The 16,486-nt window shown below is 51.0% G+C and overlaps 1 protein-coding gene across 3 annotated transcripts in view; it reads left to right on the top strand.

Moving 5' to 3' along the window:
• Positions 1–16,486, top strand: part of PHF2 (PHD finger protein 2) — an 82,628-nt gene that overhangs the window by 46,308 nt on the left and 19,834 nt on the right. For all 3 annotated transcript variants that reach the window (XM_043927396.1, XM_043927395.1, XM_043927397.1), the window contains exons 3-7: positions 4,930–5,044; positions 10,596–10,756; positions 13,545–13,686; positions 14,484–14,670; positions 15,748–15,910. In XM_043927396.1, the coding sequence (XP_043783331.1) occupies positions 4,930–5,044; positions 10,596–10,756; positions 13,545–13,686; positions 14,484–14,670; positions 15,748–15,910 (768 nt within the window). The remainder of the gene's footprint in view (positions 1–4,929; positions 5,045–10,595; positions 10,757–13,544; positions 13,687–14,483; positions 14,671–15,747; positions 15,911–16,486) is intronic.

The following is a 16,486-nucleotide window of genomic DNA, read 5'->3' as shown; positions in this document are numbered from 1 at the left end:
GCCTAGGGACCTCCTCCTGTCTCATTTATTGCCCCTCATGGCCTTAGTGGGCTGGCTGTGGCCATCCTGATCATCCTCTGCCTGCAGATGCAGCTAGGGCCCCTCATGGCCTTTGCAGAGAGCCCGCCAGCCTCCAAAGGCCTGGTCTAGGGTTGCAAACTCAAGCATTTGCAGTGACCAGGCAATGTGAGATGGGGACATAGACTGGGAGATGTCCAAGGGGCCATCCATCCCATCTCTGCCCAGCTCTGCCCAGCTGGCCACTTCTTATCTGTGTAGCGGTCTAGGAATGTGCATTATTGCATTATTGGGGACTTGTTCTCCTTCCCATCTCTAGCACTCCTTGCTTGGAATCTTAGGTGATCCCCTTTATCTTTTTTTCAGCAATGAAAAGCATTTTATTTCCTGTCGGTTCCACATTATTAATAAATAAGAGTATAGAGAGGACAACTAATAGTTTTTTTTTTTCTTAATTGAAGTATATGGCCAAGGAATTTTGTATTTTTGAAATGCAAAAGAATTCCCATTCTCACACTACTATTTGTGCATCACAAAGACTTTATCATGCTCCCCTTCCATGTGGCCCTTTGGGGGTATGGGGGAGGCCCAGTGGGTGCTCTCCAAGGCATGGGCTCATCCAGGGTGGCTCTAAAGGGCCCCACATCAAGGCTGGGAGGCAAGTTCCAAGGCCAGGTCCACATGGGAGGAGAACCATGATCTGCCGGGGCTGGAGCCCTGGAGCCCTGGTGGGGTGACCCTGTGGATCCAGTGGGCATAGAGGTGTGGAGTCCTGTGGATCCACTGGTGCAGGGTGAGCCCACCCCCAGCAGATCCCCAGCAGTCCTGTTCTGTAGGTTGAGGCCGGCCAAGGGAGCCCATCTAGCCCTTTGGGAAGCTGGGTGAAGAGCAGTCTTGTCCCACCTTGACCTTTCTTGGGCCTCTCTTTTTGCCTAGCCTGTGCTCCATCATCACTGAGTGACCGTAGGAACTGTATTCGTTTTGGCTCTTGTGCCCTGCTCTCCAGCTCATTGTGGGCATGTGGTAAATGCATGAGCAGAAGATGAGAAGGCCTGGTGGCTTCTGAACTTTCCAGGCGTGAAGGTTCTCAAGTTCCTAACTTACCCTCACAACCCTAGAAGTTGACAGCACTGATGCTCACAATATGTCTGCCCTAAATTACCCCATCCTTCTGATAATGGCTTCACAGCAGACACAGGAGGATGTCTGTCACCCCGTGGCTTAGTCTGCATTTGTAACACCTTGTGAAACTCCAGGAAGGCTTGGAGGCTAGGGGAGATGAACAGGGTATGCACTCAGGCCTGCCCCTCATGGCCCTGGGAGTGGGATGGGGGGCCAATAAGGGCTGGAGCTGGGAGACACCTCCCATATAGATCTGAGTGCCAGGGTAGGCACTACCCTGGGGTGTGCTCAGGGAGGGTGGGGGGCCAGGACGCCTCTATAGCACTGTTCTAGATCAGCAGTGTGGGACTTCAGCCTGGGGGGACCTGGAAACCCCTCCCTGACTGTGTGCATTGCGTGTGTGCATGCACATGTGTGTGCATATGTGCTTTATAAATTCTGTGGATGAGACTCCCGTGATGGGCTGTGTGTCCAGCAGGGATGAAGGCACACCTTCCGCCAGTGCGCATTCCTACACTGCCCGTCACCCTTCATTTTACATGTGTGTGCCCTGACCCGAGCCTGTCTGTGACAGACGGGTTGGTTTCTGCTGCGTGGACTCCAGTCACACCTTCTGCAGGAAGGCCCCTTGATGACCCTGTGCCCCCTGGGAACCACCCAAGCCCACCTGCCTGCCTCGTTTCCCTGTTCTGGCCTGGGTGCGGTTTGTGGTGGGCACAGTGAGGTGAGGCCAGCAGGAAGAGGGCCAGGACAGGATGGAGTGGGGGATGGAGCACTAGGGATGGATGGAGGCAGGGCTCCCAGAGCCAGCTGGACCTGAGGCCACATCCCTCGTGCTTTGCCTGTCTTTACGAGATCACAGGGTTCCCCCTCCACGCTGCTGCCATCTGTCCCTTGGAGTGATTTTGGTTTGTGACTCTCAGGCCCACAGGTTTACCCATGAAGGCTCATGGGAGTCAGGTGACATGACCCTTAAAGTGATTTTGAGTCCTAGTGTTGCCTCTTGTTAGCTCCATGACTGCTTAAGAGGTTTTGTTGTTGTTCAGTCGCTCATTCGAGTCCGACTCTTTGCGACCCCATAGGCTGCAGCACGCCAGGTTTCCCTGTCCTTCACTATCTCCCGGAGCTTGCTCAAACTCATGTCCATTGAGTGGGTGATGCCATCCAACCATCTCTCTGTTGTCCTCTTCTCCTCCTGCCTTCGATCTTTCCCAGCATCAGGGTCTTTTCTAATGAGTCGGCTCTTCTCATCAGGTGGCCAAAGTATTGGAGCTTAGGCTTCAGCGTCACTCCTTCCAATGAATATTCAGGATTGATTTCCTTTAGAATTTAAGGAAATTTTTAAGAGGTTACTTACTAATTTCTTACTTTCCTTCTCCCTGAGGCAAGCATCGCTGTCACACCTTTGGGATGGGGCAAACCATGCTTAGGAGGATGGGCTCGGTTGTATTGCCGAATGTCTTAGGGATACCTATTGCCCCTGTAACCCGGGGGATCCGCTGAGTCCCCGCCAGCTTCCATCCGTCCCCTGGGTACCTTGTCAGAGGGTGTCTTGGGCCACCCACAGGCAGGGAAGGCTCAGCCTTAGAGCTCAGGAGGGTCTTAGACCCTGGGGAGGGAAGGAGCCCACCAGTCAGGGCTGTAGAGGTGTTCAAGAGTAGCCCTGTGAGCTCAGACCTGCCTCACAGCTTCATCTTTGGCTGTTGTCCTAGCATCCCTGCTCCAGCCACAGTATCAGGCATATTCCAGCCTCTACATGAGGTACTTGAAGCTGTCCAGTCCCGAGTGAAGGCCCGGGAAGCCCAGATGGCCCAAGACTGCCACTGGCTGCTGGTCAGCAGGGGCTCCAGGCCTGGCTCCTGGCAGACAGAGGAGATGCTGCTTCTTTCTTCTGCTGCCCACTGCTGTATGCATGGGCCCCCTGCATGTCTGCTGTCTCTGGGCTGTATGCCCCCTCCAAGACTCAGTCACTCCCTGTGTCTCCTGGCACAGGGCCCTCCATACTCAGGAGGAGCCCAGAAGGCCAGGACCAGCATTAAAGATGAGACAGAGAGACACCCAGTAACTTGCCTAGAGTCACACAGCTACAGGATAGGTGGGCAAGAAAGATTTGGACTCCTCTCTGGGTCTGGTGGGGCTTCCCTTGTGACTCAGATGGTAAAGAATCTGCCTGCAATGCGGGAGACCTGGGTTTGATCCCTGGGTTGGGAAGATCCCCAGGAGAAGGGAAGGGCTACCCACTCCAGTATTCTTGCCTGGAGAATTCCATGGACTATAGTCCATGGTGTTGCAAAGAGTTAGACATGACTGAGCGACTTTCACTTTCACTGGGTCTGGTGTTACCACCAGAAGTTCTAGCTCCAGCCCCTCCTTTCTAGGACCTGGCCTGATTTCCATAATATGCATTTGCACTTTGGTCTGGGAGATCAAGCATGATGTAAATATCACCTATTTTAGGAGACAGTCTCAGGGAACTCTGACTTGATGAGACAGGGAAGAGGCGGCAATTTGGAGCAGAGGTCAGCTCAGCCACCCTGCACCCAGTGCCTTCCTCTTCCTGCTTTAGGCAGGTCCCACCCAGTAGTCGTCAGCTCCCTTCATCCCCACAACCACTGAAATGCAGGCGGACTGCAGCCCCCACCTGATCCCTGTCTGTGAAAGACAGACACTCTAAGGGCCCCGCCAGCTCTCCCTCACCTCCAGTCACACCTCTGCCTGAGGATCATGTTTAAAACCCCGACAGGCAGCCCCCCAGGATGGGTCTCCATGCCTGGCCCATCTTCACTCACTGAGTTATCCATGGCTGCCCTGAATAGGGCAGAAGGTATTACGGAAATAGCTTCCTTCCCTCTGGGAGCTCGAAGTCCAGTAGGAGCGTATGTTAGTGTGTGTGCATATTTGTCCTTATATTTGTGTGTGTCCTAGTGTGCATGTGCGTGTCCTGGCCCAGTAAGGGCATGTGTGCTTACATGTGGATGTGCATATGTGTATGTGCGTGAGCATGTGTCGCAGTCCAGGAGGGACAGGTGTGCATTCTCATGTGTAAAAGTCCAAGATGCGTGTGTCCAGTGCCCTGGGAGCAGGTGTGATAATAGGATACCCTGAGGATGGGCAGGCAGTGGCGGGCAGGGCGTGGGGAGGGCAGTGGGCATAGAAGATACCCTGAGGATGGGCAGGCAGGGGTGGGCAGGGCGTGGGGAGGGCAGTGGGCATAGAAGATACCCTGAGGATGGGCAGGCAGTGGTGGGCAGGGCGTGGGGAGGGCAGTGGGCATAGAAGATGAGTCTGGCCTGCCCTGCCTGCGAGTTGTGGGCTGTCATGGCAGCAAAGATCCCAGTAGGGAAGAGCAGTGGTCTGTCTATTTAAGGGCAAGTCTGAGCGTAAGACAGGTGAGAGGGGTCCTGAAAAGTGAGCCTAGGTGGGAGCTTCTCAGGGGTCACCTCTGATGAGTTCTCAGCGGACTGAGTGCTGAGTGAGGTGGGGCCCTAGGAAGCCCCAGCTTTTGAGTGCCATTGTCTGAGTCAGCAGGATGGGGAGTATGGGGTAAGAGGTGAAGTGGGGGCTGTGACTCAGGATGTGAGAGGTGGGAGTTCCTGACCATGTGTCACCCCCGGGTCCTGAGAGGCTGGGGAGGCTGGGTGGGTGGGGGCCAGGGAACCCCAACTTCTTTGCCTCTGAGAGGTCTGAGTCTTGCAGCATTCATGGTGGCTGCCCTCCTGGCTGGGTCTCTGCAGGCATGGGGAGAGGCGGGGGTTGCAGGTGATGACCTGCCTCCTGTTTCCCCCACAGTGAAGAAGAAGCGAACCTGGCATAAACATGGCCCCGGGCAGACGCCGGAAGTGAAACCTGTGCAGAACGGCAGCCAGCTCTTCATCAAGGAGCTGCGGAGCCGGACCTTTCCCAGGTGAGCAGGCCTTTTCCTCTCCAGCCTGAGGTCTGGATATGCACCCTGCACTGGGGCTCCAGGGCCATCAGCTTCCCTCCAGGGGAAGCAGCAAAGTCCCAGAAGCTCCAGGTGCTCCCAGCACGGGAGCTGATCTGTCCCTTCTCAGCACCTCCGAGGATAGGTGATTGTGACCCTCTTCACAGCCCTGGAGGGAAGAGTCTTATCTCCCCTACCTGGTATGGCCCTTCCCACAGCACATTCCTGAGAGACAGCCACTGTCCTCACTTTATGGACCAGGAGTGGGGGCTGGTATCCAGCCTGAGACCACCCTTTGGATGTGGCGGGTCCTGGTGTCATATAGCCGTGGGCTTCCCTCCGTGCGCATGGCCTGCTGGCGTGTCCCTGTTCTTCTTAGAGTGCCCCTCCCCCTGTACACCCTTGTCTCATGTGAGGGCAGAGGGCAGGATCAGGGTCACAGGAAATCACTTCTAGTGGGGGGGCACCCTGACTGCGTGGATATGTGGTTGTACAGACAGCTGCTCTGAACCACCCTTGGCCCTTCACAGCTGGAAGATAGCTTCTGTTTGTCTGACAAAGTCTTTCCTTCTTTTTTGAAGGATAATTTGATGGACACAGATTCCTAAGTTGGTGGGTTTTTTCTTTTAACATTTTAAACGACTCATTCCATTCTCTACTTGAGTGCATGGTTTCTGGTGAGAAATTCAGTGCAACTCTTTTCCTTGCTGCTCTGTGGATAAGGTATTTCCCCTCTCTGGCTTCTTTCTTATTTTCTTTTTTCCCATCTTTATTGAGATATAATTCATATACCATGCAATCCATCTATTTGAAGGGTAGAGTTCAGTGTATTCCCAGCTCTGGGCACCACCTCCAGTTAATTTTGGAGGGTTTCCATCACCTCAAAAATAAATTGATGATCCACATTCCTCCCAGAAGTCCTGCCACTAATCATGCTTTCTATCACTGTAGATTTGCCTATGATGAACATTTCCTCTAAAAGAAATCGTATAATATGTGGCCCTTGTGACTGGCTTATTTCACTTAGCATAATGTCCTCAAGGTTCATCCAGGGTGTAGCAAGAGTCAGTGCTTCATTCCTTTTTTTATGGCTGAGTAATATTCCTTTTGGATAGATCACACTTTGTTCATTCATCAGCTGATAGAAATTTGAGTTATTTCTGATTTTTGACTACTGTGAAGAATTCTACCATAAATGTTCTTGTAAAATACTTTGTTTGGACATATATTTTCATTTTTTTTAGGGGTTACTTAATATATAATTGTTGGAAGAATTGCCAGACTGGTTTCTTTTTTTAAAATTAATTAATTTTTTAAATTGAAGGATAATTGCTTCAGAACTGTGTCGGTTCCTGCCAAACATCAACATGAATTAGCCATAGATATACGTATGCTCCCTCCTTCTTGAACCTCCCTCCTCCCTCCCTCCCCATCCCACCCTTCTAGGCGTAAGAGGGTTCCCTTTTCTCCACACCCTCTCCAGTATTTATTGCTTGTAGACTTTTGGATAGCAGCCCTCCTGACTGGCGTGTAATGGTACCTCATTGTGGTTTTGATTTGCATTTCTCTGATAATGAGTGACGTTGAGCATCCTTTCATGTGTTTGTTAGCCATCTGTATGTCTTCTTTGGAGAAATGTCTGTTTAGTTCTTTGGCCCCCGTCTAGGTGTTACAGGGCCCTGGTTTGAGTTCCCTGAGTCATACAGAAAATTCCCACACCACTTTCCCTTCCCACCAGCAGTGTCTGAGGGTTTCAGTTCGTGTCCTCACTAGAATTTGCTATTATCTGACTTTTTGAGTTGCTTCCCTTGTGGCTCAGCTGGTAAAGAATCTGCGTGCAATGTGGGGGACCTGGGTTCGATCCCTGGGTTGGGAAGATCCCCTGGAGAAGGAAAAGGCTCCCCATTCCAGTATTCTGGCCTGGAGAATTCCATGGACTGTATCGTCCATGGGGTCACAAAGAGTTGAACACAACTGAGTGACTTTCACTTTCATGGTGATTCTATCTATCTATCCTTGCAGGTGTGAAGTGGTCTCTCACTGTGGTTTTAATTTGAATTCCCCTGATGACTAGTGATGTTGAGTACCTTTTCATGTTCTTGTTGGCTATTTGTCATTTGCTCATTGGAAGTTGTTTTTTGTCTTTTTGAGTTGTAAGAGTTCTTTGTATATTTTAGATACAGACTCCTTATTGGATATATGATGTACAAATCCTTTCTCCAATTTTGTGGGTTGTCTTTTCACTTTTTTGGTGTCTTTTGAAGCACAAAAGTTTTAAATTTTCATTAGGTCCAAGTTATTTTTTCTGTTGCTGCTTGTGTTTTTAGACAAAAACAAAAAGAAACTATTGCTAAATTTAAGGTCATGAAGATTTATGCCTATGTTTTCTTCTAAAAGTTTTGTAGTTTTAGCTCTTATATTTAGGACTTTAACTCATTTTGAGTTAATTTTTGTATGTGGTATGAGGTAAGGGTCCAACTTCATGCTTTTGCATGTGTATATCCAGTTCTCCCAGTTATTAAAATAATTATTCATTTGCCATTGAATTATCATGATACCCTTGATGAAAAGCAGTTAACCATAGATGTTTGGGTTTTTTCTGGACACTCAATTCTGTTCCACTGATCCATATGTCTCGTATTATGCCAATACCACACAATCTTGATTACTGTAGCTTTGTAGTGAATCTTGAAATTGGAAAGTAACCCTCCAACTTGTTCTTCATAAAAAATATTTTGGTCATCTGTGTGCCTTGTATTTCCTTCAGTATTTTAAGTTCATCATGTCGTTTTCTGCAGAATAGTCAGGTGGCATTAAGATAGGGATTGTGTGGAATCTGGAGATCAGTTTTCCATTATTTCTTGAACCCCACTCCACTCCTTCCTTCAAGATTTGGTTTCCTCCTTGTTGAGGAGGAGGAGTAGTTCTTTCGAAAAAGCTCTATAAAAATATTCTCTATGTCTGAAAATATGTTTATTTCATCTTTATTTTTGCATGATTCTAATTTTCTAAAATGGATCTAAAATTCTGGTTATAAGTTATTTTCCTTTAACTCCAGAGATATTATAATATTTTGTTTCTTTTGACATTTCTTGTTACTGATATCAGCCTAGTTGCTGGAGTTTTTGTTTTGTTCTATTTTCATTTTTGGTGAATAATCTGATTTTCTCTCTGGAAACTTTTGAGATTTTAAAAAAATTTTTCATATACCATACATATAATGCAATGCTTCTAATGTGTTGCTTTTATTTATCCTTCTCAGGACTCAGTAAGCACTTTTAATTTGAGGAATCATATTTTATCTATGTTCTGAAACATTCTGTTCTCTGTTTTAATAGCACTTCTTCCCTATTTGCTCTTACTTTTTCAGATCTTTTTTTTCAGTCAAATTCAATGTTGTTTAGCCAGCTACCGTATAATGTATCTGCTGAGTTGTAAAAATTTCAATCATCATATTTTTCTTTTCTATAATTCCTATTCCTTTTCATTGTTACCTGTTCTTTCCCCTCCTCTTCTGTTCTCTGCTTTATCTTCTCTTTATTCCTTTGAATGGGTTTAACGTATTTGTCTTAAAATCCCCTTTACGATTATCCTATTATCCTCAGTTCTTAGGCTCTACTTCTCTGGGCAGAAGAGGCTTCTGGCTCTTCCTCCTGAGGGTTTACCTCCTTGTGTGATGCGTGATCTTCAGAGGGCAAGATTCCCCTGGCAGCCAGTCTGCCCTGGGCTCTGAGGTGTCCCCACACGATGGTTTCATGTTTGCCTCTTGCTGGGTCCTCATGGGTTTTGTAGCTCCAGACCCAATCCACTGGGTATGGTGTGAATCCGGAACTCTCACTAGTGACTAGAAAAGAGCCTGGGATTCCAGCTCGTCAAGGGCAGCCTTATACCTCCCGCTGCCTTGTGGCTTCCACGGCTGACTCTGCTGTCCCAGTGCTCCCAGAGCTTCTCACCGCAGTTGCCCAGCACACTCCTCCTTCTTCCTCACTCTCTGCTCTCTCCTTCTGGTTTATCCCTAACACTCCGCCCAAACCCCAGAATCACTCTTCAGTCCTCGCTTTCACTGGCCCCAGTTAACATATGGCAGTGGTGCGGGCACCCCTCCTGGAGTCCTGGCCTCCGTGGAGACCGTGACACCATGCTCTGCTGGCTGTCCTGCCCTCCTGTCTCCTCCTCTGCTCTTCCTGAGGGATTCTGGGGCCTCCACTCACTCCCCACCCTCTGTTTCTCTGGTCTCATAGATTGTCGCTTGGCCAGCGGTTCCTCAGCTTCTTTCTCCAGCGCCTAGTCCTTCTGAGTTCCTGACCTGTCTGGATGTGCACCTGCATCCACTGGCCAGTCCCAACAAGTGTGTCCCTCCTCAGTTCTGGGTCTGCTCCAACCCCACTCCTGCCCCATCCCCAGGCCTCAGTCAGCGGCCCCAGTCCCTTGATCACAATGACCAGTCCCTCGGCTGCTCACCTTTGCCCACACATCATCTGATTCTTGAGTCCGCCACCCCCCTCTCACTGTCCCCTTCTGGTCCAGGCACCGCACGCTGAGCCTCCTCCTCCGTGGTCACCTGCCCCACCCTGGTCCTGTAGGTCTGCAGAGCCGCCAGATGAACCTCTGACTGTCCCTGCCCTGCTCACGCTGGCCAGTGGCTCCCCGGTCCTCTTGGCATGGTGGCCTGGCCCACCACTGACTTGGGTGCTTCCCTCTGCCCCCCTGCCCCAGCCACCCAGGTTCTTCTCATTCCTCACACTTGTCGCATTTTCCTCTCCCCAAGGCCTTTGCTAGTACATGCTTTCTGCTCAGACCCTGCCCCTCTCACTCCCATTCCCCCAGGCTTCAACAGGCCCTGTCTAATCCCGCTTCCTTCCCTCTCTGCTGTAGCACTGCTCTCAGCTGTGGGTTAATGGCATTGCATGCTCATCTGATGAAAACCCCTCTCCAGCATCAGCACACAGGGGTCTTTGCAGCTGGGCCCCGCAGGTCCCTGGTGCCCAGGGTGGCATCCAGCGCACAGGAGACAGGAGAGCTGCTGACCACAGCACCCCAGCCCAGCCCTGGGTCCTGTGCTTAGCTTGTCCAGGGGGTAGGTTCTCTCTGAAAGGAGGTTTATCTCCATCAGCTGTGCCCATAGGATCTAACCCCTGTGCAGCAGTTTGACCTCTGAGTACTCAAGAAGCGTACTATTGAATGAGAGGCGAGTGGAGAGCAGGGAGGTCGAGGAGGGATCTTGCTCACATCTCTCAAGCCTCCCTGTGTCGTAAGAGGGACAGGTGTGGTGCGTCCCCATTCTCCACTCACCCTGGCCCTGGACTCCTGGACCTCGAGGGTCTTGTGATGAGTGTGTGTGTGGAACCCTGCCGTGTCTACCCTGTGACCACTGAGTGAGGTACTGCCGCAGGTCCTCCTGCTGGGGCGTGGGGGCCGGGGTGGTATGGCTCGAGCTCAGGCTCCGTGTCTCCGGCCCTGAGGCCCTGTCCAGGCCTGTCATGGAGGCTGGGGCCTGGGCTTGACGTGACCTCCGACTTGTACTTCCCTGCAGTGCAGAAGATGTGGTAGCCCGCGTGTCGGGCAGCCAGCTCACGCTGGGCTACATGGAAGAGCATGGCTTCACCGAGCCCATCCTTGTCCCCAAGAAAGATGGGCTGGGCCTGGCGGTCCCAGCCCCCACCTTCTACGTCAGTGACGTCGAGAACTACGTGGGTAAGTGTCGTCCTCTGCGAGTGAGTTATGGGTTCCCTGAGCCAGGAGCCCCTGTGTACACTGTCAGCTGGTATGACTCTGGATCCCTCCCCATGCTCCATTATGGGTGCTCTTAGAACGAGACCCCATGCCCCAGCAAATGACGTGTGACCCAGGCCCCCTCCCTTCTCCCTGCCCACACAATTGAGGCTGCATGGGGTCCCCTGGCTTCTGCCAGCTACAGATTTCGTTATTGTTGGGCGCTAATGACAGTCGTGCCTGGGAGGGCCTCGACTGTGTGGTCCTCTGCCCCTGAGGTTTGGGCCGTGTCCTCCCCAGCTGACCTCCCTTGTTTGCCCCAGACATGCCTTCCCGTGGCCCGAGGGCTTCCTGTCCTTCTGGATCCCTTTGGGTTCTCGCTGGAGCTGTCGGTGCTCTGTCTTGTGTTCCCCGCAGCTCTCAGTGCTGTGGACACACTTGATCAGGACACCTCTGGGTGGAGCAGATGCTTGTATGTGCTGGCATCATCTGGCACAGAGAGGCCAGATGTAGCCTCTCTCCAGATAGCCCAGCATCATCTGGCACAGAGGCCAGCACACGCTTGCAGTGACCTTGGAGGGGCTGGTGGCCACACGGCCCTGGCTCTGAGGCTCTCATGGTTGCCAGGGCTTGGGGTGGTCACACGGATGCCTGGGTGGCCAGTGCAGAGAGGGGAGAGGAAAGAGCCTAAAAAGGCAAATGCCCCAAGCCCGCTTTGGCCACATACCAGACAGGAGGGTTCAGGTACTTGAGGCGCTCAGACAAGTTGTTCAGTCTATGAGCTCTTGACCCTCTGCATCCCTGATGCTGTGAGTTGGGGGTGGGGGGCAGATGGGTGTGAGAATTCAGGGAGATCATCTGTACAAGCCATTCAGGAAGTCAGTGGCATTCTGGAGAATGGGGCTGGGGTGGGGAACACTCCTTCTCTAGAGCCCACCAGGGGAGAACCCAAGGATGACCAGCTCGTGGTGGGGAGGAAGAAAGGACTCACATTTTCATTCTGGCTGTGACCACCGTCCAGGGCAGTTTCTGCCATGTCGTAGCACCTATAATAACAGGTAATATCTAGTGAGTGCCTGCCAGGTGTCAGGCATTTTTATAAGCAATTTCTACATAGGAGCTAGTGTTGTCCTGCTCACAACTCTGTCCCCAGGCCCCAGGCTCAGCCAGCTGCAAAGGGCAGGGCCAGCCCTGACTCGGATGCTGCCTCTCCTGCTCCCCAACCAGCTGTGCCTACAGGAGTGGGAAGAGGCTTACCGAATAAGGGAGGAGATGGTTCAGAGGTTTAAAGGTCTTTCTTTCACTTCTTAGTTAGTTTTTTTTTTTTTTTAATGCAGCTTTTCATACACACACATAATAAGAAAAGTAAGCAGTGAGCCCCTATGTATCCAGTACTGGTCACAGAACCCATCAGCTTTGAGCTGTTTATCCATCTCCCCAACTCTGTCCTCCCCCAATTATTTGAAAGCAAATTTCTGGTACATAACGTCATTTAACCCATGAAGATTCCAGTACACAGCACTAACAGTTTTCAAAAATATATAATCATTATTATATATTCCATTATTATTGTTATATTATGTAGTTATATATTATATAGTTATATAATTATATATTATATAATTATTATTATATAGTTCCATTATTTCCCTTTATGACACTAATAATAATTCCTCAAAATCACCTAAGGCTCACCTGCATTGTCCCCAAATGCCTCAAAAACACTTTTCTTTGTGTCTGGATGTTTGAATCTGAATCCACATGAGACCCTCACACTGTCCCTTCAGTCTCTTCTGTATCAGCCCCCATCCTTTTCCCATTCCCTTGGTTTGTTGGAGAAATGAGGTTGTTACTCCTGGAGAGTCTTTCATATTTGTGACTTGGGAAAATCTTCTATTTGTGACTTGGGAAAATCTTCTATTGGGGATTTGGTTGACAGCATCCCTGTGGTGTCATCTAATGTGTTCTTCTGTCCCAAGTGGTTCCTGTAACAGGTGGTTAGAGGTTGCTTAGATTTGAGTTCATGTTGTCGGCAGGACTCCTTAGGGTAGGGGTGTTGCCACCCACTTCTTCTCAGTGGTCAAGGCAGTGCGGTCTCAACTCTCCACAGAAAGCTCCATCAGCCTTTCAGCTCATTGTCTGAGCAGTGGTGAGGACTGTTGCAAAGGAAGAGTTGGCTGCTTCTGTCCTTTTCTCTTCTTCTATTATGAGTCTTCTGTAAAGAACTGTTCCTCATTACTTGGTTATTCAGAATGCTATGTCTGTCATTAAAACATTTTTACCCTGAACTTTCCCCATCAACTATATAAAATGTAGGATCAATGTTTTTCCTTTTATTTAATCAACCTTCAGAATGTGGAGTTGGCGGCCTAGAAATGCAATTTTTTGATTTAAGAAGTTTTTAAGTGTAAATATGTCCCATGCGTTATTTTGGACATATCTACACTAAAAGCACCTCCATTGTTTAGCTGAAGTTTAAGTTCATGTGGTGTCCTGTATTTTTATTTGCTTATCTGGCTGCCTCGGCTGAGGCTCCTGGTTGTGCCACCCCACTGCACCAGGGGATCTTCATGGTCACCCAAGGGCAGGAGTGGGCAGGGCAGGTGGGAGGAGGGTCGGATTTTAGAGCCTAGAGCCTCAGCTTTCCGCCCTCCCCTCAGTTGTCTTCAGAGGGTGAGTGAGCATTCTCTCTGCACATCCTGGCCCCTGACCTCATGGGAGGCCACATCACCATCCTGGGTGCACTCACCCTCCCCTGCTGCCTCCCCAGGCCCAGAGCGAAGTGTGGATGTGACAGACGTCACCAAGCAGAAGGATTGCAAGATGAAGCTGAAGGAGTTTGTGGACTATTACTACAGCACCAACCGCAAGCGGGTCCTTAACCTCACCAACCTTGAGTTCTCTGACACCAGGTGAGTGGGGCCAGGGCGGAGGGATAGAGAGAAACGTGGGTTTGGAACATGTGGAAGATTTAAAGAGGAGGGCCTGTGACAGGCTGTTGAGGTCAGGGTGGCCTAGTTTATGATTTGTGACTGTCTTGTCTGAGCAGGCATGACCCTGAAGGCAGAGATGTGCCCAAGGCAGCAGGAACACTGAAGCCCTGTCCTTAGCTTGGCTGAGGTGTCACCGCACAGGTGCTGCTGAGCTGGACGCTTTCGATGCAGTATTGTGCGTTCTGTCCAGGACAGTGCCATTGAACAGAATCACAGGCTGTCTTTGCCTTTTCTTGTCTTCCCTGGAGATGAGCTCTCTGGTCTGACATGGCCCAGCCTGGTGAAGAGTTGCCGCAGCCTGTTGTCTGTTCTGGAGGGCGGTGGCTTTTCCTTCGCCCGGGCTATTCACGAGCAATGACGTTTACTTTCAAGGCCCCATCGTTCCAAGTGATGCTAGCATGAGCCCACCTGAAGTCTCTTTCCAGTTCTCCAAGAAGGAAGTTATTTCCGGGGTGGATAGTTCTGGGGCCTTCTCTTTGGGTGGAGAGCCCAGTGTTAGATGCCTGCCATAGCTACACCTGGTAGCTGGGCTCCTTCCTGCTCTGTGAACCTCGGTTTGCTACCCGGGAGAATGGGAGCAATGCCCTGTAGCCTGAGGTGGAGAAATAGGTGTGGGACCCATATCGCAGAGCACCTTGCCCTTCTTCCCCAGGGGCATAACAAATGTGCTGACGGTTCCTGTCACTGTTGACCGCCCTTCTTGTCCCTGACCCCAGAATGTCCAGCTTCGTGGAGCCTCCTGACATCGTGAAGAAGCTGTCCTGGGTAGAAAACTACTGGCCTGACGACGCACTACTGGCCAAGCCCAAGGTGACCAAGTACTGCCTGATCTGTGTGAAGGACAGCTACACCGACTTTCACATCGACTCCGGGGGCGCCTCTGCGTGGTACCATGTGCTCAAGGTGAGCGCTGGCCTCTGCTTCCCACTGGGGCCCTACCTGAGCCTTGAGGGCAAGACCTGCTCTTGACCAGAGCTGGCAGGACTGTCTGTAGTCCCCACAGGCCCTAAGAGTGGCCAGCGTCAGGTGGGAGGAGGGACAAGATGTTTCTTCACAGAAAGGACACAGATGTTGGGCCCTTGGGGAGCAACTCAGGACCAGAGCAGCACACGTGTGGTGCTTTTTCTAAAGATTGAGGCTCATGAAGCAATGGGAGGAGGCCCACTGTAGTGGTGACCAAGAGCTGTGTCTGGGGAAGGGAGAACAGTGCTGGGGAACCTTCCTGAAAGAGGGGGTGAGGGAATATCCCTCACTTGGAGAATGAGGGGTTGGCTGGGGGCCAGGGAACAAGGCTGCGGTGGCATCTGAGCAGCAGAGAGAGCTAGGGGACTTCTGGCTGGGAACATATAGGGAAGCTAGAGGAAAAGGGAAATGTGAAAACAAGACCCTAAGCATCAGGCTCACCATCCCGACTGGAGTCTCCCAGACATGCTGGAGCCTGGGCTAGGATAGGTGGCTCAACTTCTGATTCCAGCCCTTTGAGGGCCTGAGCAAGTCCTACCACCCACTCCTGCACCTTTTGTGTATCTCCTGGCCTCAGCCTGTCTGCCCTGGGAGTGAGGACCTATCGATCTCCCTAGACGAAGCACAGAGCTGGGCTATAGCTGGCAGGGGGTACCATCCTTCCATCTCCAGTGGTACCCAGGCTACTCTCAAGAGAAGAGCTTTCTTAGAACTCGTCAGACTACAGGTCACAACTTTGTTCCCCTTGGCATGTACAGCATCCATAGTGCTTCAAAGATATGGAGTGTGGAGTGGCAGGGGTTGCCCTGAACATGCTGGAGCCACCTATGCCCAGGATCTTCCTGACATGCACACTTCTGGATTGCAAAGCACATGTGGCCCCAGTGTTTCAGGGGAGGAATGGTGGGCCTGGGAGGATGGTGTTGAAGCTGGGACCCATCCAGGGACATGGTGGGCATTACCCACCCCCAGCATCCCAGCATATGACAGTTTCTGCCAATGGCCTTTTGTTGGCAGGGAGAGAAGATCTTCTATCTCATCAAGCCAGCTTCAGCCAACATCTCCCTGTATGAGCGCTGGCAGTCGGCCTCAAACCACAGCGAGATGTTTTTTGCCGATCAGGTGGACAAATGCTACAAGTGCACCCTCAAACAGGGTCAGACCCTCTTCATCCCTTCGGGTGAGTGCCCTGCCCCTGTGTTATGTCCCCCACCTCTGATGTTTGGGAGGTCATGCCCTGGCTGTGTGCTGCCTTGCCTTGGGGTCAGTCCTGCTCTGTGGTCATTTCTGGGGCCACCTCGGGGCCATGAGGCCCTTCAGCCTCCAGCCTGGCTGTACTCCTGGAGGCCAGGCCTGTGGGATTGCTTGGGGCCCTGAGAGCCCAGCCCAGAGAGCCCAGTCACACTGTCAGAGGTGGTGTTTGCTGATCTGGACATTTCGAACACAAAGGGGAAACCAGGATACAAGCAGATAATGCCCTTTACAGATGTCACTTTGCTTTACCTGTAAATACTTCACCTTTTAAGGTGAAGGTATCTGTAAGTTTTCTTTTTAAAAATAACATAATTACAATACTATCATCATGCTTTAAAAATGAACAGTTAACCATTCCAGTATTACCCAACGGCCAATCAGTGTTCAGATTTTCTGGTTGTCATATATGGAGGCCCTCACATTTCCACTGACTTATGTGCCTCTGAGTCCTTCCTGATCTAGCCCCTACTCCTGTTCCCTACAACCACAGTTATTTCCCAGA

The sequence above is a fragment of the Cervus elaphus genome, chromosome 16 (genome assembly GCF_910594005.1).
Source record: "Cervus elaphus chromosome 16, mCerEla1.1, whole genome shotgun sequence".
In the NCBI taxonomy this organism is placed as follows: Eukaryota; Metazoa; Chordata; class Mammalia; order Artiodactyla; family Cervidae; genus Cervus; species Cervus elaphus.
Note: the sequence above shows the minus strand (reverse complement) of the source record. Positions and strands in the feature narration are given on the sequence as shown.